Source organism: Gouania willdenowi, chromosome 5, assembly GCF_900634775.1.
Source record: "Gouania willdenowi chromosome 5, fGouWil2.1, whole genome shotgun sequence".
NCBI classification, from domain to species: domain Eukaryota; kingdom Metazoa; phylum Chordata; class Actinopteri; order Blenniiformes; family Gobiesocidae; genus Gouania; species Gouania willdenowi.
Window position 1 is genome coordinate 29,485,623 of NC_041048.1, and position 24,966 is coordinate 29,510,588.

At 39.6% G+C, this 24,966-nt stretch overlaps 1 protein-coding gene across 1 annotated transcript in view; it reads right to left on the reverse strand.

The window, feature by feature from the left end:
• Positions 1 to 24,966, reverse strand: part of cdk18 (cyclin dependent kinase 18) — a 140,250-nt gene that overhangs the window by 53,950 nt on the left and 61,334 nt on the right. The window contains exons 6-10 of the mRNA XM_028446758.1: positions 8,816 to 8,930; positions 7,563 to 7,657; positions 7,412 to 7,474; positions 1,600 to 1,723; positions 391 to 511 (exon numbers count right to left, since the gene is read on the reverse strand). Of these exons, the coding sequence (XP_028302559.1) occupies positions 391 to 511; positions 1,600 to 1,723; positions 7,412 to 7,474; positions 7,563 to 7,657; positions 8,816 to 8,930 (518 nt within the window). The remainder of the gene's footprint in view (positions 1 to 390; positions 512 to 1,599; positions 1,724 to 7,411; positions 7,475 to 7,562; positions 7,658 to 8,815; positions 8,931 to 24,966) is intronic.

The window sequence follows — 24,966 nt, forward strand, 5'->3', positions numbered from 1 at the left end:
CAGATTTGGTGTACAAGACGTGGTCTTTTAGATCAATGCACAGTTTTAGGATGAATAAATAAATGCAAATAAAATAATGTATATTTTATTAATCACCATATTGAAATTCTTTCTCTGTATTTAACCCATTTTCCCTGGGGGATAGCAGTGGGCTGCCACAGTGTAGCGCCCAGGAAACTGTTCGGGTAAAGTGACTTGCTCAACATCCCACAGTCATGGCCCAGGTGAGATTTGAAGCGATGATTATAAGCCCGCTTCCTGAACCACAAGGCCAGCACTGCCCTTTTTTTAAATTCATTATTATAATTTTTTAATAATAATGTATCCTTTATTAAATATGATATTAAAAAGGGTAGTTCTCTAGCATTAATGACATATTGAACTGCTGACCACATGTCGATGGGTGTTGAATATTCTGTGGAGCCCAGCAGCACATCAGGAGGCCGATACCAAAGAGTTACCACTTCGTTGGAATAGGTTTTTGTTGGGACAGACTTCGCCCTTGCCAGACCTGTGTAGTTCAAGAGATTAAAATGTTACATTGAAGAGGTCTGGTAATTCTGAATATGACTTTTTTATTTAATTCATCAACAGGGGATAGAAAAATCATTTGAACATGGTATCTCAAAATTTAAGTGTTACCCCAAATTTCCACCGGATTCGTATCTTTTCCAAAACTTTTGCGGAACTGCAATGCAGCTGATAGGTTTCCATTAAAGCCAATGTGCCAATTTCCACAGCATGTGAATCTGCTCCAGCACAGCTGCGTAACTGCTACAGTTGGAGTCCTTCTATTGCAGATAAGCAGCCCTTCCATTTTTGCTCGAACAATTCTACAAAGATAAGTGACTGAGGTTACCTCTGGGAGAGGAAGACAATGACCTTCCAGGGCCTCCAGAGGGCTCATTTCAGACTTTAGACGAAAACTGAGCACATATTCGGACTCTGGTGAATAAAACCTGAAAATGAGCATTTTGTTTTGGCCCATAGATTGGGCATTTTGGCTCTAGCAGGCATAATTCGGACTCCACCTGAAAACCAGGCACATATTCGGACTCTGGGGGGGATCATGCATTGATGCCACGTTTGGCCCAATTTGAGCACAAAATCGATGGGAGCCCTGCCTCGTTTCCACACTCTTTCTCCCATTGACCTCCAGTTTTATTCAGGTGCTCGGCGGGATTGAATCTTTTTGATTTCCTTCTGTTCCTCTCCAAGTACACATGGAACTGTTTTTTGGCTTTGTGCATTTCTTTGTATTTCTTTGTCTACAACTCACTATATTGTGTGGATATGCATGAATTTGCAAGATCTCTCAAGTCCTTGCAGCAACAGATACGCAGCAAAAATGCAGGCAATGGGGATTAAAGGACTGCAGATTGCACTGCAGTTATGCAGCGAAGCGGATACGGAGCAGATACGCATCCAGTGAAAATCCGGTGTAACAGTTAAATAATAATGAAGGGATACTCCAGTCGACTCCTGCATAAAACTGAAAAATCATGGAGTTATGGACAACTTTATGAATTAAGTAACTCCAACAGGCAGCAAAATTAAACTGGAATGCAGTAGTGAGATAGTAGTGCTTTTTTTACTCACCAAAGTCAGCTAGTTTGAGCTCTCCCTTGTAATTGATGAGCAAATTTTGAGGCTTAAGGTCTCTGTGAAGAATCTTCCTCTTGTGACAATAGGACAAACCCCGCAGCAACTGGAACATGAAGATCTGCAAAAAGGAACCATTAAAGTAAATTATTCTGTGACCAATATTATAAAAGAACATACAGTATAGTTGTCTCTGGTGAAATTAACAGGTTAAGTTGTTTTTTTTTGCTTAATAAATTTGTTGTTGGTCAACAGCTCATAAAGATCTGTGATTTTTACCCATTGGTACATGTACCTAAGGGCTACACAATGTGCAGTTTTACTTTGATTTTAGTATTATTAAACAATGTTTTTGGCCCCCAATACATTTAATATAGCTGACAGTTTTTCTCAGTTTCACTAAACTCCATTATCTGATGGAAGCAGGCTTGTAATTGAAGGGTTGTTGTACGTTGATTCGAATCCAAGCATCTGCTAAATGAAATTGCAATCTTTGTAACTAACACTCCGACCTCAATGGAGGACACGTGGCCACAGGACACACACCTCACTATTCATGGTATATTATTTATTATTATAACAGTAGTTCAGTGTCTGTCGGAAGTATGTATTCATGTGGGAGCTTAAGTGGAGTTGTCAATTATGGCCAAATGAGTGTGTTTGAAGGTTGGATGAACAAAAAGGTGTACATAGTTTTCCTGGTTTAATTCTATTGGACATGTGAAGGATAAATTGATAAAATTTGCATCAATGCTGCAGTTTTGGTAGAATTTGATAAAAGACATACATTTGTACAAATAAAACTATTTATTTAGCATTTACTGGTGTTGTGGTAGTCGAGACCAGTCTCGAGAACAAATTTTAAATGTCTCGGACTCGAGCTGCCCGGACTCGGGATTTTCCATCAAAGACCGTTAGAGACCAGCACTAATTCCTGCTATTTTAAAACTTTTTTATAATGTGATAATAACAAGGAGAAGAACAGGATAAAACAATCTTTTATTCATTCTTTAATCCACCCCGTATAATGACCGCAACCTTCCTTAATGTGACTGAGTGACGTGTGTGACACACTCGTGTGTGTGTGTGGCTACGGTGTCAGTTTGGACCGCAGAGCGCAAGGGAGATATGAACTAATCACCGGTAAAAATCCCAGTAAAACTCCAGAAAACAATCACCATGAATAAATATTATCTCCCTGGTAAAAATAGAAGCTCTAACAAACAGGTAAAATGATAAACTGGTGATATTACAGCCTGTGAGTGCTGGACAGGAGATGCACTTACTCCGCCTCTGGGTCCTAGTGCCAGCCGTCCGGTGACGCCTGTTCCGTTTACCGAGATCCGTGTGTGTTTAATAAGTCTTTGTGTGTTTAATAAGTCCGTGTGTGTCCATGTGAAAGTCCTCATGTTTATGCCTCTGTCCATCCACTCTTTTCATTATATCCATGTCTTTTAAGGATTTTATTACATAGTGTCGACTGTAGTCCGGGCCGCCGCCATCTTGGATTATGTCGTCACCAGCGCGTCATCGCGTGGACTCAAATAACTGTAAAGAGGTCTTATATTAGTCTATTATCTTTTTAAAGTGGTGTCTTTTTGTGTCTTTAGACTCCAGTTACATTTATGTATATAATATGTTCTCTACATTATAAACAGGTTCACAATATAATTATTTTTTATAGTTTCTGTTTCCACTGTCTCCAGAAAAATAATAATATTTCTCAAAAATATCTATTGATTAATTTGTCACATGACTGTTCCAGGGTTTGAGTTTGTTTTATTTAGTTTTACATCTACCTGTAGCTCTATGTTTTTTACACTGCTGACAACTTGTTTGTAGTTTTATTTCAGACAGTTTCACTTTTACAGTTACAACTGGAAACCTTTGTTAATTGAATATTCTAGTTACATTACAGCAACCAAATTAAACTATATCAACTAAGTGAATGTTTTTCATGTGAAAAGGCTTTTTCAAACTAAAAAATTATCTTGTGAAATCTGTGACCTGTTGACCTGCACAACTCAAAGAATCAGAATCAAGAATCATTATTTCTTGGTAGAAATGCTTTTAAACACTTGCTGTACATTCAGCTGACATAAAAATCTTGTTTTCAAATATGTAGAATAATTGTGAATTTATCAGTAGCAGTAGTAGTTTTAATATTTTAGTTAATTTTTTGCAGGCACCTTTTTTGTCCGTCAAATGTATTTAAAATAAACTTAAATAAATTTAACTGTCAAACCTTGTCATAATTGTATTTAGTTATATATTTTTTTAAATTGAAAAAAAAATGTTTATGGTCTTGGTCTTGGTCTCGACTGGGTCTCGGCTCCCGAAAGTCTTGGTCTTGTCTTGGTCTCTGTGCATTCTGGTCTCGGGCAAGTCTTGGTCTCGGATAGTGTGGTCTTAAACACAACACTAGCATTTACCATTTCTTAGTGCAGGGGTGCTTATCATCCAGGGTTTGTAATTAATATATAAACAGATGTAACTTAACAAGCAGATTGAGAATAACTTCATCTATAAATCATTTGTGTGGCTCACACTTCCAGAGGAAACATGGTGTATGTGTGTGTGTGTGTGTTTCGCTACTCCTCCGTGTGCTCACACCCACGCACGCGCTTCAGCCGCGTACATGCACACACTCAGTGCCTCACATAAGGTTGAAATGCGAGTGTTGATTCTGCGATGATTTCAAAATAAAATGAAAATAAACGTTTTGAAATGTAATTACTAAATAAATGTGGCAAGACGAGGGAACTGCAGGCCAGCAACGCCACCTAAGGAAGGCCTAGAACCCTGCACAAAGGCTGACAGTTTCGTTTTACCTTTTAATCATGGGACAGAGACAGGACCTTTAATTATTACAAGTACAGTTTTTATTTAACATATTTCTTTAAAAAGGTGATAATTTCTTTAAAATAGTATCAATGGATTAAACAAAATAAACTCAAACCCAAACAAAATACAAAACCTGCAAAAGTAGACAGAATGCAAAATAAATCAAACACCAGTTATACAGCTTAGATAGACTTAGAATTTGAAAAGGAGTCAGGCAGAAACCAGCACCTTACCAGTCAGGAGAAGCACCGGTCTCAAGACCCCGACATACAGTAGGCGTGTTCCCGGCCTCCACAAACAATCTGTGCAAAATGCGCCTACCGAATTACCACACTATACAGGGAAGAAGGCATTAGGGCGGACAAGGCACAGCCAGATGGGTCAAAAGGTGAGCCTACCAAAGTACCACACCAAACATCCCACGCTGAAAGTCCAAACAAACCGCTGTCGGTGGCCAATGCAAGCGGCAGTGACACCGAGAGGAGTAAGCGGTGTTCCTAAAGTGGCTGGGTGTCAACATACGCCAGAGCACAATGAGGAGGAAGAGTAGTGATTAACGCAAGGTGACTACAGCGTGTTAAGCCACCGCGACACTGCCACAGGCACAACTCCGCAGACCTAGAGATCCGTGCACAGGAGAGACAAGAGGATCTGAGCCACAACAGACCTGAGCCTAAATCCCTTCGATCCCCACCCCGCAATCATTGCAAAGCCAGGTGCACAAGGAAGAGCGCTCCAAGAAACAGGTAGAAGGAGGACAGATGCACTCCACAGTGCCACATAAGGAACAGTCAAAAAGTATGTCACCTCAAAAGAGAAGTCCACAGGAGCTCAAAACTTGTGAAAAAGCCTTAAACTGTCTTCCTCTCTCATGTGTCTACTTGGCTGTGTATCCACACAACTGGTGCGTGCTCACGTAACTACTCACGCTCTTCTGCGATTGGCTCTGGCCGCACATGTGACTCCCTCTCGCCACTGTGATTGGCTCTGGCACACACCAGAGCAGAGCTGTGCAGTGATTGGCTGTAGCCACATGATTCTAGTGGCTCCATCTTGGGTTGTGTGTGTGTGTGAGAGTGTGTGCTTGTGTCTGTGTGTCCCTTGCTTTAAATAGAGAGATATAACATTTAATAGTCACTATTAGGGGTGTTTTTTTCACTTCCAATACGATGCCAATATTGCAGCCTTGAGTATTGGCCGATATCGATCCGATACGATATCAGCACGAATCATACAAACTTTTATTACTCATTTTGTAGTGTGGATTGTTAGAAAAGGCTTAATCAAGTGATGTTACTCAACAGAGAACAATAGTCAGCATCAGTAGGTCTGAGGAAAACTGACCCATTTATTATTAACCAATTGGTTACATACATTTTAACCTCCAACATAATATCTACAGTATTCTACAATTGAATAAAATAAATAAATTAAAAAGAATATATATAAGACCCTAGAAAATAACCTAAATAATTTATAGAGAGATATAATAGTCAGTGTAACACGGGCAGCCATGTTGTTTTTTTTTGTGTGTGTGTGTGTCAGCTAGAGTCTGGGCGGCCATGTTGTATTATTATACTAATAATAATGGATTAATACTGTAACAGTACTATATGAACACTGTATAAATAATACAAATGTTTGCTTGTCTGCAGACAGAGGAGAAGAAGACACACAGCTCACTATTCATGGTACATTATTCATTTTTTAACATTTGATAGTCACATATCAATCTGTGGATTTTAAAGATACAATGTGTTTCAGTGGAAGATCTTTGTTTTTATTAATCAGACTTAGTTTGTAGATTAGTGTCACAACTATTCCAAGCATCAATACAGTTACAGTTATTATTACTATAAAAACAATATACTAATACAACAATATTACTGTATTAATTCTGCAAAAATCATAATATATTAATACTCTAACAATAATGTATTAATACTGTAATAAATACTGTACCTTAAATATGATCAAAACTAGGTAAAAAATCGGAATTAGTTAGTGTTTTTGATCTTGATCTTTGAAAATACTCATAGGAATTTTGCCTTAGTCTGCAGCAAACTACTATACTTACCAGTTTAGATAGTTACTGATGATAATGGTGGTGAAATTAGACATCAGTGACAGCAGACAAATTCATCAACTCTCAACAAAATGTAATTTTCAATTGCCAATATCAAACTGAATCCTGTAGGTATTTTTTTTTCTCTTTTAGAGATAAATCTTTTATTCACCTACCTGTGGATGTTAACATGCCGAAAAACCAATCGTACAAAGAGAGAATAAAAACATCAGGCAATGCACCATTCACATGCTGCTGAGTCAGCTAAAGCAGGAGATGCCCCCCAGGCCAGCGACGCTGCACACCACTCAAGGCTTTGCGCGGCTGAAACCAACAACCAACGGACCACTCAAAATGGCCAGCACCGCTGCAAACTACTCGAGGCTCCACACGGCTGAAACTGACAATCAACGGACCACTCAACTCGCCAACAACGCTGCACTCCAGTCAAGACTACGCGGGGCAGAGACACCTCAACAGCAAGAGGAACGATGATCCCTGTTCCATCAAAAAGCAGTAAAGGTGTAAAAAACAAAAAAAAAAACCTGGATAGGACGACAATCTATCGCAAGACTTGTCAAAGACAGGTTTGGTGGCCACCAGATTTCTGCAGCAATGGTCACCAGTGCACCACTGAGTGACCTGTTTATGCTTTAGTGCCCAATTCAAACCAAAAAGAAAACATTTCATTAATTTGTTGAATGCTGTCAGTATGGTAAGGTTTTTGTTGTTTTTAAACAGCCTTGATTGTTGAATATTGTTGCTCTGTAGTTTTAGCAAGTGTAAAACCTGTAAAAAAAGATTTTCATGACTGTACTGATCAATTTTTAAGGAACCTATTAAACAAAATTTCTTTAGTATGTAAGCTATCTTTACTTATTTTTAATGACAGAGACTCACCTTGACATTGTGCATACTCATGAGATTTCCACAGTTGTCCAAATACTGTTTGAGGTCACTGTCCTGGAGAACAGACACAACAGAGGTTTTTAAAAATAACTTTCCACGTGTGAGGTCAGGCACTTTCAGCTGTAAATCCGGATGTACTCACAAGATATTCAAATACCAGAGTGAGGCAGCGGTCAGTGTGGATGATGTCATGTAGCGTGACAATATTGGCATGTTTCAGGTTTTTCAGTAAAGAAACTGGAGCAGAAAAACAAATGAGAAGCATTCACACATCCGGCAATTGCCAGCAATTTTGTTTTCATCAATACTTGGATGATAGAGTGTTATATTCACACTTTAAAAACTTAAAACTTCCATAATGGTGTCCTACAACTCATGTGAAAAGAGGGACGGAGCTGTCAACTGATCACCACCTGGTGGAAAAAATGGAGTGCCTTCTCTGGGTTGGGGATGAGGTCCAGCCCCAAGTGAAAGAGTTCAAGTTTTTTAAACTCTTCATTACTTTTTTATACTTTTATGCTCTGTATTACTCTGTGTTTACACTTTGTACTGCGCAATATTTTATATATTTTTGTATATACTTCTGCAAAAGTTCACTTTTTGTTTTGTGCATTATTTACACCTTTACTATTTATATTCTTCTTGTGTTGTTTTTCTTTTTAGCTGTGTGCACTTTAAGGTGAAGCCATATAAATCTCATTGTACAACTGTATAATGACAATAAAGGCATTCTGATTCTGAAAGAGTTCAAGTATCTCAAGGTCTTGTTCATGAGTGAGTGAAGGATGTAGCGGGAGGTCAACAGGCGGATTAATGTGGCATCTGCAGTGATGCAGAGTCTGCAACGATCCGTCGTGGTAAAGATGGAGCTGAGCCGAAAGGCAAAGCTCTTGATTTACTGGTCGATCTTGGTTCCTACTCTCACCTATGGTCATGAGATTTGGGTCATGACCGAAAGAACAAAGATCGCAGGTACAAGCGGCCAAAATTAGCTTACTTTGTATGGTGGCTGGGCTCTCCCTTAGAGATAGGGTGAAAAGCTCAGTCATCCCAGAGGAACTCGGAGTAGAGCTGCTGCTCCTCCGCATTGAGAAGAGCCAGATGAGGTGGTTCAGGCACCTGATTTGGATGCCTCCTGAACGGCTCCCTGGTGAGGTGTTCAGTGCATGTCCCATTGGTAGGCGACCCTGAGGAAAACCCAGGACACGCTGTAGAGACTGTCTCTTGGCTGGCCTGGGAATGGCTCAGGATCGCCCGAAAAGAGTTGGACGAAGTGGCCGGGAAGATGGAAGTCTGGGCCTCACTGCAAAGGATGTTGCCCTTGCAACCCGACCACTGATAAGTGACAAAAAATGAATGGATGAAAAAGGATGGATGGGAAGAAATGTAGTTTACCCTCTCTGATAGCTGTGCAAGGTGTGCCCTCATCATGCTCCAGACGAATCTCTTTCAGCGCCACCAGATTTTCTGTTAACTTGCTTCGCCCTTTGAACACTGTAGCATATGTTCCCTAGAAAATCACATGCACACAAAACATGTTAGAATTGTACTGTCCTTATGCAGAAGGTATATTAATTTATACAACCCAAGACTTTCTGCTCTTCAAAGACACTGTACAAAAACTAGAATTATCATTCTAGTTTGTCATTTATTTGTGCAGAGAAGGCCAAGCAAAAAAAAAAAAAACAATGTATTTTTTGACAAAAATTGCAGACTGTATCACGAAAAAATGCACTCATCCAGGATTGTTAATGTCAGTGCACCACGCCCTTCAAATTATCATTATGAAGCAGCTACCTTTCTCCTTCCTTGTACTTTGAGGTGAAAAAACAACCACCCCATAGAGGATTCATTTTGTCTTGTACCACATGATGAAATATGTAAACCTATTATTTTCATGTTTTGTCTTTTTTCTAAAGGTACATTACCAGTGTTTGGAATAATGGCGTTTATAATAATGTTTTTTTTTTTTCAGTGACGAGGTAATCTAACTAATTACTTTTTACGCTGTTACAACACCGTTATCATAACTGAACATTAAATGCGGTGCGTTACATGTATTGATTGAATAAACTGTTATCCGAAAGCATCCCCGGATTCTTACTCAGCTGTAGTGAGGAGGTGGGTTATAAACAAGCGATTATGATTGGCTTAGGCAGCATCATGTTTCATGGTAGCCAATCAGAGCAAGTGTTTTTACATTGTGCCAGCACGAGTAGGTGGGTTAAAAACAAGGTGAGCGATTATGATTGGCTAAGGAGGCATGATGTGTCATGGTAGCCAATCAGAGCCAGTGTTTTTACACATGTGCCAGCACACGCAACACACACACACACACTGCAGATTGGATCAAGTAGCAGAGATGGCGAGCATGGAGCAGTGCGATGAAAAGTTGGCATTTTTAAGGTGCCGATACAAACACACCTTTAAATTAATTGTGGTCAAAGGCAAGAACGTGCATGTGAAGTGTACATTATATCCAGGAGTGAAGACTTTGTCGACATCCGTTGTAAGCAACTCAAATTTGATGAAGCACCTCACAACGACACAAGCATCTAAAAAAATCTGAGTTATTTGACATAAAGGAACTTTTTTCTTTTTTTTTTTTTTAACAGTAACTCAAATAGTTACTTTCCTTGGTAATGAGTTACTGTTTATTATAGAGTAATTCAGTTACTAACTCAGTTACTTTTTGGAACAAGTAGTGAGTAACTATAACTAATTACTTTTTTAAAGTAACGTTCCCAACACTGTACATTACTGCAATGTTATAGCCATGAACGCTTGCGATCCATCCATAGTTGGTGGTTTGTCCACAGCTCGCAGTAAACAATGTATCAATGGAAGAAGGAGGGTGGTGCTAGCAAGAGGGAAGTGCTTGTCTGATTGTGTCAGGTTCAGAGAGACAGTCAAAGTACCAATCAGGAAGGCAAACAAACTAGCACTGATGATAAGTCCCAGCAAGGCGCTGCAATCTTAATAGATACAGCGCAGCAGGTAAAGAAGTAGCGCCTCCAAACTGTTTAATTGCGCAACAGATTTCCGCCCTGGAGGCCTATTTGAGATCTTAGCAAATCTGCCCATTACAGTTCCGCCTCATCCCATTTGTCTTAATTACGTAAATTTAACCATTGGTTGAAAATGTACAGGGCCAAATGCATGTCAATATGGGTGAGAAGAGGTTTAGATATGGCTGGTGTTGTGGAAGGGTTTCAGCAAAAGGAAGAAAAAATTAAGCCGCAAGCGGCGTCGTAGGGTCTCAAGAAGTGGCCAAGGTCGGTAACCCAAGGTAGAGTATCCAGATGTTAGTGATTTGGGTTTGGCCTGAGCAAATTTGGTGCAAATTGGTAAAAAAAATGGCTCAGATATTGCATTTCAAATGCTATAGAATTAACATTAGCCAAGCATTATAATTAACCTAGCAGTAGCATTAACCTATCATTAGCATTAACCTATCATTAGCATTAGCCTAGCATTAGCATTGGGCTAACATTAACATTAACCAAGCATTAGCAATAACATGGCATTAACAATTGCCTAACAATAGCATTAACCTAGCAATAGCATTAGCTAAGTCTAGTACAGTGCCCGTCGGAAGTATGTATTCATATAGTGGGCGCTTAAGTAGAGTTGTCAATTATGAGCATAATAACATACTCTGTAGCATTATAAAGGGGTACATTTGCAGGTGCACAGTAAAATAGCGTATGCAATTTTCCTGGTTTAATTCTATGAGACATGCGCATGATGAATGTGTTGTTTTTTTTAATTCATTTTTATATTTTTTTCGTTTGGTGTATTTTTCTGTAATACAGTGTATGTTTATTGTGTGGTTTTGGAGCCTTTAGTATATTTTTGTGCATTTCTGTTGTCGTTTTGTGTACTTCCTGTATAAATATTGTTTAGTTTTTTCTTTTACGTCATTTGTGCATTTTTTTTTGTATAATTATTGTTTTTTGTTGCATTTGTAGTGTGACATGTAAACACTTAGATGTGACTCAGAGCGTAACACTACACTCACTATCACCTTATGGACGGGTGTCGTGACACAGACTGTAACCAGACTAAATGGTGGTCCGTTATACACTCACATACCTGCACGCATGTCACGTAGACGGTGATCGATAGTGAAGCACACCTGATCGATGTGTGTGTGTGAGACTCTCTACCAGAGGGGTATTCCATAAAGGCGGGTTAACAAACTCTGAGTCTATCCATAAACTCTAGGTCAACATACCCCGCGATGGGAAACTCTGGGTATCGGATTCCATTAAAGCTGGTATGAAGTGGGTTAATCAACCCTGAGTATGTAAACCTTGGGTTACTTACGTGCACGCGCGCGATAAAAAGCCATCATCAATGGATCAAAGAATACTCAAACTGCCATGACAACGAAACGGAAGATAGTGATATATTTACCCTGATGGGTGAAATAAGCCGTTGTTTGATGAATATGAGCCTGTTCTAAAGGTGCGTTCAAGGAATGGAAAAAGCAGTTAAAAATCGATGCGATGCCATTGAAAAATAGCCAAGATACAGCATTTAGAATCGGATGATAAGGAAATGGTGAAGGATTTTCCGGTGACATTATAGACCCCTCCCACTGATCACAGCCTGTTTTTTTCTTCATTAGCGACCTGCTCCCATCTGTCTATGTTCATTCAACAGTATTTTGAGGTCAACACAACATATCTTTTTCCACCAGAGCTGTTAATGTCACCCCCAATTTCCACTGGATGCGGCTCCGCTGCGTTAAATCTCCACTGCGCCATCGTTGCTGATAGGTTTCCACTATGTTTTAATTTCCACCGGGTCCGCTGCGGTGCGTATCTGCTCCTTCCCAGCTGTGGCTGTTCGGTACCCTCCTCCAGATGTGCGCAGAGCTTCTATTTTTGGCAGACACTGAAGCATGACGCATCAATCAGCACAGACCAAATGAAGCTAAACAGGAAATTAAGCACGTACTCCGCAATAACATATCTGGTTACTTTTCAAAATAAAACACTTCAGATTACATTTCAAGTAACTACATCACCAAAACGTCACAATGTGTAAAAACAAAATCACATTCACTATATTGTTTCCTCTCATACTGTAACTGCACTGTAAACTGCAGCAACTTTGAATTAGTTCATGTTTTACTGGTGCAGTTTTATCTCTTCTCTGTTGGCTGTTGCTAAAAAATATGGCTATGACAAATCCAGAGAGTCCAACCTTATTGTACTCCTTTGTTAGGACACTGACCTGTTTATCTGTTTATTGTTGCATTTATAACACATATCTTTCTCGCGCGATTATATAAATATCGTGAAAACTCCTGTCTCGTGACATCACAGTCGTCCAACCGGAGTGCACCGTGGCACACTCAACGGTGGACAGCGGGAAAAACTGGATCGGTGCAGCGGATACGTATCCAGTGGAAACCCCCAGTCAGACGCCACTAAAAGTAGCGCAATCTGTGAATGCAAGGCATGATGGGTAATTTTCACATTGAGTCTTGTTTAGTCATTATGTGTATCAAATATGAGGCAGTTTGAACTTTGTGTATTAGAGTTATATGGACTTTTCTATTATGGCGTGCTATAGTTGCTAACAGTAATAATGACTGTAAATGGCACCAGTCGAAAACGCAAGATTTGATGAAAAATGTTTGGGCAAATGTCGCTTGTGTGAAATTTGAAGCTGATCAAAAATTTGGCCGAGTTTGAAGCAAATCGGATGGAGCCCCTCAGACTGATTTGCACAAATGCGTTTCCAGGGCAAAACGCCATTTTTGACCCAAGATGGCTGACTTCCTGTTTGGTTTTGGACGTGATCATAATGTAACTTTTTGCTCATCCTGGAGTCATTAATTTATGTAGCAAATTTGGTCAAACCTGCCGGTCGTGCGGTTTTATCCCATTTTTTTGTATCTACAATTTACGCTGTATGCGCATTTTTTCACCAATTTTTTTTTATTGTGCCAAATTATCAAATTTTTCAGGAGGCCTGAGGTGCGTGCTAATTTTGGTGAGACTTTGTGCATTCTCAAGAGGTCAAATTAGCGATCAAAGGTAGGCTGTGTATAATAATAAAAGCAAAAACAATGGGTTCCTATTCCTTCGAACGCTAATTAAAGGTAAGACAAAGAAACACAATGCAATATAAAGAACAAGGAATCAAAATCGTCAATACTGTTATCTGGTGATAGAAATTATATCAACATGACACATTTTAGCCAGATTGAATTTAAAACAAGTTTAAGATGCTTCTGTTATGGTCATTTTTATATTCATCATCATATCCTCAAATGTATGTTCATGTGTACAATTTGTCATGTTTTAATACATGACGACTCCATTACTCATTACACTTTTGAACAGCTGAATCATGATTAAACAGTACAGAGCGTACTCAGTGCAGCACAGTCTCTGCCAAGGCCAGAATCTCTGCTCACATGCAGACATACACTGACGTACACACTTATCAAGACAGATAAAGACTGGAGCCAAACCTTCTCATAACATCTTCATCATCCTCCAACATTTCCACTATGGGCATCTGACTCCCTCCCTTTTGTCTCTCACTGTTGGGACCTTTTCTTATCTGTATAAAAAGCTTAAGCTTTGAAACTGTTGGAGCGGGGCGTGGCACTTCCTTCGGACGTCCGCCTGGACGGACGCTAATTTTGTTTCACTTTGTTCCATCTTGTACCTTTTTACTTAGCAATAGAATAAACTTTTTATATAAAATCATCAATGCTTCTCCTGGATTCCATCATTCAACCAGAGCAATGAATCATGTCACTAAATGAGGTCAACCGTAAATTCTGCCGTAACAATTGGCGTCGACAAACTGAATCCATCTTCTGCTCTGTGGGGCGTCGACCGTGGACCAGCACTGGGTCGACACATTTGAAGCCCCGGGGCTGGCCCGCGGTGGTCCGCCCTCGGACAGAGACTGGAGCACGAACCATCGGTTGAACCTCAAACACCAATTCGGACTAAGGTAAAGCTGCCTTTATAAACATATATATATATATATAAATTTTCATTTACATATATATTTGCTCTGTGCTGATTTTTTTTGGAACCAGTCAAGCATTGTATTGATTTTCAGCTTTGAGCTTTGATTTTGATCCTCAGCTGTTCTGTGTTTTGACGCAGTGAATAGCTATGAGAAGGGCTCAAATGGTTGAGGTTCTATGCTTTTTAATGCTGTAGGTTCTCTCTGGTTTTCTTCGGGCTCGGATATTTTGTTTAGGCATAAAATACGGCTGGTCATTATTTACTTTGGTTTTGTTTGGACACCCACAGCCTGTGAGGTCCTGACCATAGATAGACGGGCAACAAGGTTTCCAAAACATCCCAGCGGTGCCATGATCTGAGTTCACCTCTGTACCGAAAGCAAAATAGATTAAAACCCCGAATCTAACCTAAATTGTGTTTCTGTGAATCAAACAGATGAACAACCCAATAAACAAATAATATATGCATACGCATATACAATCTTGGTATGATGTGAACTCAGATCATGCTTTCAGGCGAGTTTTACTTTTTTATCTTTGTTTTTATTTTGTTTAAACGTGGAATCAGATTTCTCCCTTTGGCTTGGCTTTAATGCTTTCATTTGGACGAGTGTCAGCTTTTGAGAAAGGGAGAGAAAGACAGAGAGCCAAACACACACACGTCGCTGCTGTGTTTTTCTTTTTTTTTGGACGTGTGACCACACACACACACACACACACACACACACACACACACACACACACACACACACACACACACACACACACACACACACACGTACAGAGAGAGAGAAAGGGAGAGAGAGAGCACACACACAAACACGCGCACGCACAGCGCACGCACAGGCACGCGCACGGGCGCACGCACACGCACAGCCACACCCATCCCAAGAGAGAGAGGTGGCGCCCCTCACTGGCCAGTTTAGTGCACTACACACTTGTGACAGAATAGTGCCATTACACACAGACACTATTTTTATTTTAATTTTAAATTTTATTTTGATTTCATGTTTGATGGGCAACACACACTCAAACACACACACACAGATGAATACAGTATTTCATTTTATTTTATTTTAATATTACTGTTACCATCATTATCATTTTTTATTATTTAAATTGTTAGTTTCTGTTGGCTTTGTGGTTGTCCCCTGAAGAAACGACATCTTCAATGAAAGAATGAAATCACCTTCAACTCTTAAGCTAATGAAATGTCAACATCATTCAAAGGACCAAGCATCAGAAGGAAATGGACAATCAAAGGTCGGTGACCGTTCAGGACTCAAGGACTCAACTCCCATTCAGCAAAGCAATGCTGAAATAACTCGCTCAGTCCCAAGTCAACTCTTCATCGTCTATGAATGGGCCGCATGCCAATGCCCCATCATCAAAGACTGAGAACCTGTGGGCGTCGGAGTGGACACTCCCCCCACCAATGAGTTGCGAGTTAAACGCCACGACTACTGCCTGAATGATGGGCAGCAACTGCAGACTGGTCACACGTCTGCTGGAAATCTTCACCAAAAAGACACTGTTTCAAAAGCCACAAGGATACCAAGCAACAAGAAGTCCACCACAGCCTTTGGTGGTAGTGCTAAATCACTTTAGCCTTGAACTTTGGCATGGAGGGGGACAACTAGCAAATAGCCAACAAGCTTCTCCTTCGCACAATACTAACCCCTCTATCTTCTGACTGTGCACTAGATTATTTTGTTTTCATTTATTCTCTCACACGCAGACAGACCAGACATACAGTCACACACCCACATTCATAACTATGAGAAACACAGTTTGCCACATGAGATCAAGTGTGCCCATCATTTACCTTTGCTTTCATTCATTATGTTGCTCATTTATTTACACTGCTGTTGCCTTTATGAGAAAAGAACAAACAAAGGGGAAGAAAATAGTGTTACTGATAAGGTTGTTTTTGTTTGCTTTTCTTTCATTTATTTTCTTGATTGAGGGGAGGCCCCCCACAATGCAAGATATGGTTACATCCGCTGAAGAAAGAGCCCTCTGTTGCCTCAGCTTTTGGAGCTGAAGTTTTAATTTTTATTGGCCATGATTTTTTTGAGCTCACACGTTTTTCTCCTTTGTTATTTCTGAACGATTCTTCTTTTTCTCTTTTGTTTTTACTCAATTTCAGGAAAATTGAGACAGAGATTTTACATTTTGAAATTTTGACATTTTTTGACCGATACCCTCGTAAACAATCTGTACCTTACCCTTTTTGAAGCTGCTTGCGACAGACAGCCTAGTTCAACATTCATTGTTTTCATTTTGCGCGCCTCCCCCTTACCGCGTCGGACTGTCTGGCCGGCCCAAAGCCACTCGACAGCAGGGGGGGGTACCAAATTTTTCCTGAGAAAAAAAAAAAAAAAAAAAATGTCCCAATAGTTGCTATGAGTACATAGGCAATTACTTTTCAAACAAGAAGTCCTGGTTTAATGTGCAGAAAAAGGATAAACCTTGCTAGGGAAAGCGCTCTTCGGGGGATAGTGGTCCACCTGATTTGATACATGCTTGGTAACCGAAGACCGTTCTGAACAAATTTCTACGTTCCCTTAGAGTGAGGGTTATTAGAGGTTGCGTGCTCCGTTCAATCTTAAGAAGTGCCCAAAAGAAAGTCCTGACAGTCTGCGTTGGTTTATAATTCTCCTGCTTAATTCGGAGGGTTTTTTTAATCTCCGGAGTAACGAGTGGTCGAGTTTGAAATTCTCCCTAGCTTTATATTTGCATAAAGACACAGGTCGAGAGGTTACCCTTCCCCCATACTCCTCCCAACTTTATATTTTTCTTAAAGTCAGAAGTTGGAAGGTTCCCCTTGAAATTCTCCCTAGCTTTATATTTGCATAAAGACACAGGTCGAGAGGTTACCCTTCCCCCATACTCCTCCCAACTTTATATTTTTCTCAAAGTCAGAAGTTGGAAGGTTCCCCTGGAAATTCTCCCTACTTTATATTTTCATAAGGCAAGGTTGAGAGGGTCTCCGGCTAATTCAGATATTTGTTTTAAGTTTCTGGAATTTGCAGCTGTTGAGAGTTTCCCCCAGGTTCGGTACCGGGGTTGAGTTTGTTGTTAGGCATGGCCATGCGATTCCTGCCTGATCAGCAGATGAGCAGACTGTCAGTACTACCAGGGGCAATAATCTAAGTGTAGACTCCGCAAAGGCGGAAGTAAAAAGGAGCGTACCTCTTAGTAATCAGATGATACCAGTAAAAAGCAATTAATTAACACTAAAAGGTTGCCAAGCATGGGGGGGCAATAAGAGCTCATTGACCCCCGAGAGAGAGGTGGACTGGCTATCACCGCTGGTGGGTTAGATGAGACCTATATTCCACTTAGACACTATGCAGCAAAACCTTGTGAATGCATGGACGTGAAAATTGAGGCATGAACGTGTGCGGTGCATGAATGACTGAATGATGACACGTTACGTATGCCTGAGAGAACCGTGTTGTGAGTGCGAATGTGCCGTGGACGTGTCATTGAGTGATTGACCGATGAATGGCTGTTTGACTACACATGTTCCTCTGTTTCACCTTCTTTTCCTCCTGGGTTCTGATGCACTTGATCTTCTCCCTGTTTTTGCCAATTATGTAGTGGGGTGTTCAGAAAACACTGCTGCTTGTTAAAAATTAAGGTTTTAGGCCTTGGGCCTTCTAAAAAGTTACCAGGTTTTAAAGGTTTTTTTTCTGGGTGTTTAAAAACACCAAACGACGTTTTTATATATGATACCACTTTCAGTGGAATGACTGGCTTTGACCTTGACTGACCTTACTATTTATGTTCAGTGTCCATGTTTTTTGTTGTTATATGTGTATACTCGTTGTGGTGTGCACTTGTCTACGTCTTCGTCTTAGTTGTTGTTATTATGTAGCTTTTTCCAAAATACAGGTCGCTGTAAGGAGACGAATCAGATCCAACTAAAGAAAAGAGATATTTTAAATTATCCAGTTAAGTCTTAATGGTTTCCTCTCTTTCTGTTTCTGAGTGTTTCCTAACAGAATGCCACCGCCTTCTCGACTCCGATCCTTCCTCTTCGCCGCCATGCCTGGTCACTGCTTCTTATGATGAAGGATGAGAATTAAAGGGAAGTATTGTCCATAACTGTAACTGGGAAACAAAGGGGAAATAGATTGAAATAGACACGTGACATTATGACATATTGTGGATGTTCTAACATAATATCTATTCCAGAGACTACAGCGACTTCCAATCCAACTGCAAAAGTGGGGACAGATCTTCAAATTTCCAAAAGGAGCGTACAGTTGACCCTGGCTTTGACCTTTATGGCTGAGGAGAAGGAGGTCGAGGAGGTTGGAGGGCACAAAGGCAGGCGGACACAAGAGAGAGGAAAACGGAGACACATCCAAAATGATCAGATAAGTGATTTTCCAATGATATTTATCATATGGTTTTAAGAATCCAAATGTATTCTTATGTAAAAAAAGGGAAGGGAGGGACCAACATCCCTCTGATTTTTGATTTATATTTTATCATAGGAAAATATACCCCAAAACCCTCCAACCATTTTCTTCTTGTTCCAACAGCACTTAGCGTGCAAGACCATAAAACACCTTCACTGGGTTTAGACACTTTTAAGGGAAAAATTAAGGGTTCTCAACATTGGGTTGGTGGCCCAATCTGGGTCGCCTGAGATTTAAAAAGGGTCCTCCTAAAATTCTTGATAATTGATTGAAATAAGAGATAGTTTAAAGTTAAGTAACTTCCAAGCATTTAAGGAAGCTCTCCAAACCGTGCTGGGGCTCGTCACCCCTACGAATGGGATAAATACAGAGAGCAAAAGACAATATGATTGTTCGACTCAACTTAACTTTAATTCTGTCTAACCTTAAAGGGCCAATAATCTCGCTGAACTCTGGTTCAGACACAGAATAGGAGACACTTTTGCCACCAATTGACCTTCAAAATTAAGTAAATTACATCTCAAATAATAATTATGAGGGAAATGAATGAAATAAATGAACTGACAAATTCAGCTCTATAAAAGAATTAGGCTATGTGAATAGGTGTGGAGTGTTAACATTATTCAGAATAAATAAAGGATAGAATAAGATTTCTCCTTCACAAATAAGAGATAGCAACGAAAAATGAAACAAACAATTTAAATAAATAAATAACATTATTTATTTATTTGGTTAAACTCATTTAGCTTTCTCACATCTCCATGTCTCCCAATTGTATGTATTCATCTTGAGAAGACATGTAATCACACTCCACACTTCTCCGTCTGACTTGCATGTCCTTCTCCGTCCGACTTGCATGTCCTTGTAAACAGTGGTTCTCAAATTGTTGCTTCTCACCAGGTAAGTAGATGTACCACAGATAATCACTGCAACTCCAGCTATGCTTCTTCTTACTCCAGGAAAAGAAAATCGAATTAATACTTCCTGCTTTTCTTTCAGCCTCATATTTTCCCACTCGCGTGCGAATGCTACAGATAACATTGAGCTAGCATGGCTAAAAGCTCACTAACCCACACCTAACCATTGTGTGATTGTGCAGCAGCACCTTTTAGGATCTGAAAAGCTCTCAGATCCTGACCTCTGACCTGTCTCTGCCTTCCTGGCCATACTAACTATTCATTTAGTTAGTTAACTAAACCTAACACCCCTAAACTTCTATTCTATTCTATTCTATTCTATTCTATTCTATTTTATTCTATTTTATTTTATTTTATTTTATTTTATTTTATTTTATTTTATTTTATTTTATTTTATTTTATTTTATTTTATTTCATTTTATTTTATTTCATTTCGTTTTATTTTATTTTGTTTTGTTTTGTTCTGTTTTGTTTTTTTCCCCCCCCCTTTTTTCTGTCCAGGTACCAGCTAAAGCCTACCAGGTACCAGGTACCAGGTACCAGGTACCAGCTAAAGCCTCAGTAGTGGGATCGCGCCTGTGTTCAGGTACCAGCCAATCCCAAGAGTTCTGTTTCGGTGTTTTTCCCCCTCTTCTGTTCAGGTACCTTCCGATCCCAAGAGAGGTTGCCAGGTGTGTGGAGACTACCCTTCCTCAGACAACAACCAATCATCTACAACGCCGACCGGAAACGAACGACCCACACGGCAGTGAAGGTCGCGGAGCAGGCAACATGGATCCAAGATGATTGCCGACACCAGCTGATGCTGAGACGGAGGCTGACCGAACAATGAAGGGGGAACCGACAAGGCCACTGAGACACACACAAGAAAACGCTCTAGAACAAGGGCCTAGCTTTGTTTATAAGCCACACCAAATGCTCATAGCTAGGTTGAGGGAGGACAACCTCACACCTAGCTGCAGGAATACAGTCATAAACCCTTCTGCTACGATTGAGGAAAATACTCAAGGTTCTTCACTCATGATGCCGCCAATCAAGTGCGGTGATTCTAACCATGGCTATTGGTTACCCCAGTTACCACTGAACTCAGCCGATGAAGACGAGTGATGTCCTTGATGCAAATGATGATTTTTGCTTATCTAGATGTAATAAAGGATGATTTTTGATGATTCATGCCATTGATAATAATGATGAAGTTTTTTTTAAGGTTTATTTCCACATTTTTCTTGATATATCTATATCCGTGCCTCACAAAAGAAGAATATATCCAATGTATGACAATAACGATGCTAATGGTTAACCCTGACAGACAGCAAAGGTGGAATATAATAATTTTGTTTCTTGATTTGGTCGTTGATGCGACCAAAAGTGGGGAATGTTATGGTCATTTTTATATTCATCATCATATCCTCAAATGTATGTTCATGTGTACAATTTGTCATGTTTTAATACATGACGACTCCATTACTCATTACACTTTTGAACAGCTGAATCATGATTAAACAGTACAGAGCGTACTCAGTGCAGCACAGTCTCTGCCAAGGCCAGAATCTCTGCTCACATGCAGACATACACTGACGTACACACTTATCAAGACAGATAAAGACTGGAGCCAAACCTTCTCATAACATCTTCATCATCCTCCAACATTTCCACTATGGGCATCTGACTCCCTCCCTTTTGTCTCTCACTGTTGGGACCTTTTCTTATCTGTATAAAAAGCTTAAGCTTTGAAACTGTTGGAGCGGGGCGCGGCACTTCCTTCGGACGTCCGCCTGGACGGACGCTAATTTTGTTTCACTTTGTTCCATCTTGTACCTTTTTACTTAGCAATAGAATAAACTTTTTATATAAAATCATCAATGCTTCTCCTGGATTCCATCATTCAACCAGAGCAATGAATCATGTCACTAAATGAGGTCAACCGTAAATTCTGCCGTAACACTTCGATTTAATATTAAAACTTAGCTTTAAGGTCCAGTATTAAGATATTTTTCTCGATTTGTTCTAAGAACACCAACAACATAGTATTTGACGTTTATTTTCCCCAACTCACCTGTTTTCCGGAGTTTTAGCCCTCTAAAAGAGGTCAATTTATGGGGCCTTCATGCACGAGTGGCCGTGTCTGCAGACGCTGACTTCACACCACAGCTGATTACATAACACTTTTCTTTTGCTATCCACACACTCTTGTTATTGTTTTCAGCAAAAAAAAACTGCACATTACAGTAAAACACATGGCTATTTAAGCGGCTATTGTGATTGCGTGTCAGACAAATGCTGCTCCACAGTGTGTGTATATCACATCAGCAGCATAGTCAGTCAGCTGTTTCAAATACTCAACGGAGCTGCTACATCGCTTTCTTGTCATTCTCACCACTACTGATTACAGGAATTGTCCATTCAAGATAATAGTTTTATCCAACCACTGTGTCAAATTGGGTCACAAACACGTCAGATCATCCCATATAGGCAATACGAGGCGATATAACAGGTACTAAAAATTCATTGATTGTAACTGCTCTCTGGGTGCAACAAAGTGGGTGCCCACTGCTCCTCGGGGAGGGGTTAAATGCAGAGAACAAATTTTGTGTACGTACACAGCAAATTCAAAAGTGCTAAATTTTTGGTGTTGGTAGACTTTGTACAAAAACAGAGTTAATTTTACTCTAATAGAGTCACATTATTTTTATGTAACTCTAGGATGTATAATATCAGTAGTTAAAATCGAGTGTTAAAACAGAGTGTTTCTATATCAAATCTGGAGGTGTTACAATGGAAACAATAACTCTTGATTTTTTAACTCTAAAGTGGCTATAACACTAAAAGAGTAAATTTACTGACCCCGCCCCTAGCATCACAGGTTCTCACCAAAGCGACCGAAGCGAACACTCAGAACAATTTGCTTTCCACATGACTGAGGTGTTTGCCACGCTTGGTAAGTCATTTTAATTTGAGTTTTTATTTGTCATTATTATTATTATTTTCGGCTGAGACCAACCTGTGTGATAGGCATTAGCCACATTGCTTCGTGATATGGCATAAAAATCTGGTTTAGCACACCGAAATTCACTGTTTGCGGGCATAACTACAGTTTTAAAAAACCGTGCAGGAGAACATTCAAATATTTGGCTAACTTAAATACAGTAGTCCCTCGTTTATCTTGGGGGTTACGTTCTAAAAATAACCCACAATAGGCGAAATCCGCAAAGTTGTCAGCTTTATTTTTTTACTATTTTTCAAGGCTGTAAACCACATTTCTCTCTTGTTTAAACACTCTCACAGTTCAAAACATCTAGATTTTAAAACATAAACCTGTTTTTAAACATACAGCACTTCAGAGACACACTGCTAGCGATCAGACATTATGCAGAACGCAATCAGTCTTTGTTGACGATGACAACAACACGTACACCGGTCTGTTCACCCATTCAACCATGGAGTAGAAGATGTGTGTGACCTCCTGGAGCTGTATGACACACCCTTTATAACCGGGACCGGACTAAGAAGGATTAGGTGTGGAGGAGAATCAGCGAGGAGGTGGTAGTAGCAGGTAAAAGTTCTCTCTGTAGCACTGAGCTAGCATAGCATTAGCTGCTAATCACACCGGCTTTTTTCACTGGTGGTTTATGAGAGGAGAAAAACGAGCACAGCTCCTCACTAGAGCAGACAGTGAAGCGAGTTGGATGTGTCGCTGGTGGGTGAATGCAGCATTAGCCAATCAGGATGCAGAACACAATGCGCATTCATAAACTGTAAAAAAAAAATGCATCCACATTTGCACTGTAAAAAAATCAGTGAAACAGCGAGGGACTACTGTACACCTAAAGCAATTTTCAGATCGTGAAAGGTTGACATACAGTTATGCCACGACTTGAAGACAGATGTTCTGATTGGGTTCTACGTTAACATTTAGATCCATTCAGAGCTTTGTGCACACAGTTTAGGTAAAAATAAAAAAGGTTGATGTTTTGTATTTATATCGGCACTAACTATTGTCTGTGTGCGTTCATTAAGAGAGCACAATTTTAACAAACAAGTTCTGTTCTCTGTTATTGTAAAGCACTTTGTGATTTTTAAGCCTTTAAAGATAGACAATAGTATCTACAATTGTCTTCTTGTAAAATGATTCGGCTTACACAACTTCTGGTTTAATCTGTATGCAGGAGATGCTTGCAAAGGTGGAATATGGGTGAGTGCAGAAGTATGTTAAAGTTCCACAAAGTGATGAATGCTTCCATTTCCTCCAGTTTCTTCAAGAGGTTTGTATTTATGTGCTATTTAAATTGGTATAGACTAATTACCTATGAGTGAACAACTTGAATTGGTGTTTTTAATAGTTTGGCATTTTAATTATCTTAATTTCTTTCAGTTATGGAGAAATTCAGCTTTCAGTCTCAACTCTTCACAGAGGGTGTACTTATCCTGATGAACACTGCATAATGTATTGAAATAAAAAAAAAAATGAAAATGCTGTTATTTGCTTTTACCAGCTCACATATGACATATAAGCAATATTCTAATGAAAGTGAGAGCATGTACATTGTTCCACATTGTTACATGTTTTAGAAATTGTTTTCTAATAGTGATGAATGTTTTGAAATAAATGTATTTCAGAAAATCATTGCCTCTTGAATGTTTATTTCCCAAGGAAATTCTAAAAGTTAAAAACTAAATGTATACCTTTTTTAGTATTATTTACAAATAACTCTTATGTAGTTAAAAGAAAAAAACTCTTGGAGAGTTAATATTTAGACTCAAACACTGAGTTAGTGTTACTAAGTGTTAAATTATTAACTCCAGACAGATTTAGTATTTGACACTTAATTAGAGTTAAGGTACCAACTTTCCAAAAAGAGTTAAAATTACACTCTCTGATGTGGACCCATATAGACACTTTAAAAGTGTTGAAAACAAATCTGACAGTGTTAATTTGGGCATGCTGGATTTGCTGTGTAGCTTTACATATGTGACAATAAAGTATAAGGTATATTCTATATTAAACTGGGCAGGTTTTGATTCATGGCCCTCAACACATGGCCCGTGATTGCAGATCATGTATGCTGCTATCGCTGTTACTGGGCCGTCTCCACTGGCAGCTCTTTCTTTTTTTGCACTTGGTCGGTGGCATAGACATAGAAACTGGCTACACCCCATCAGCCTGGAGTCCGTACTCAATTACGCTTTAGG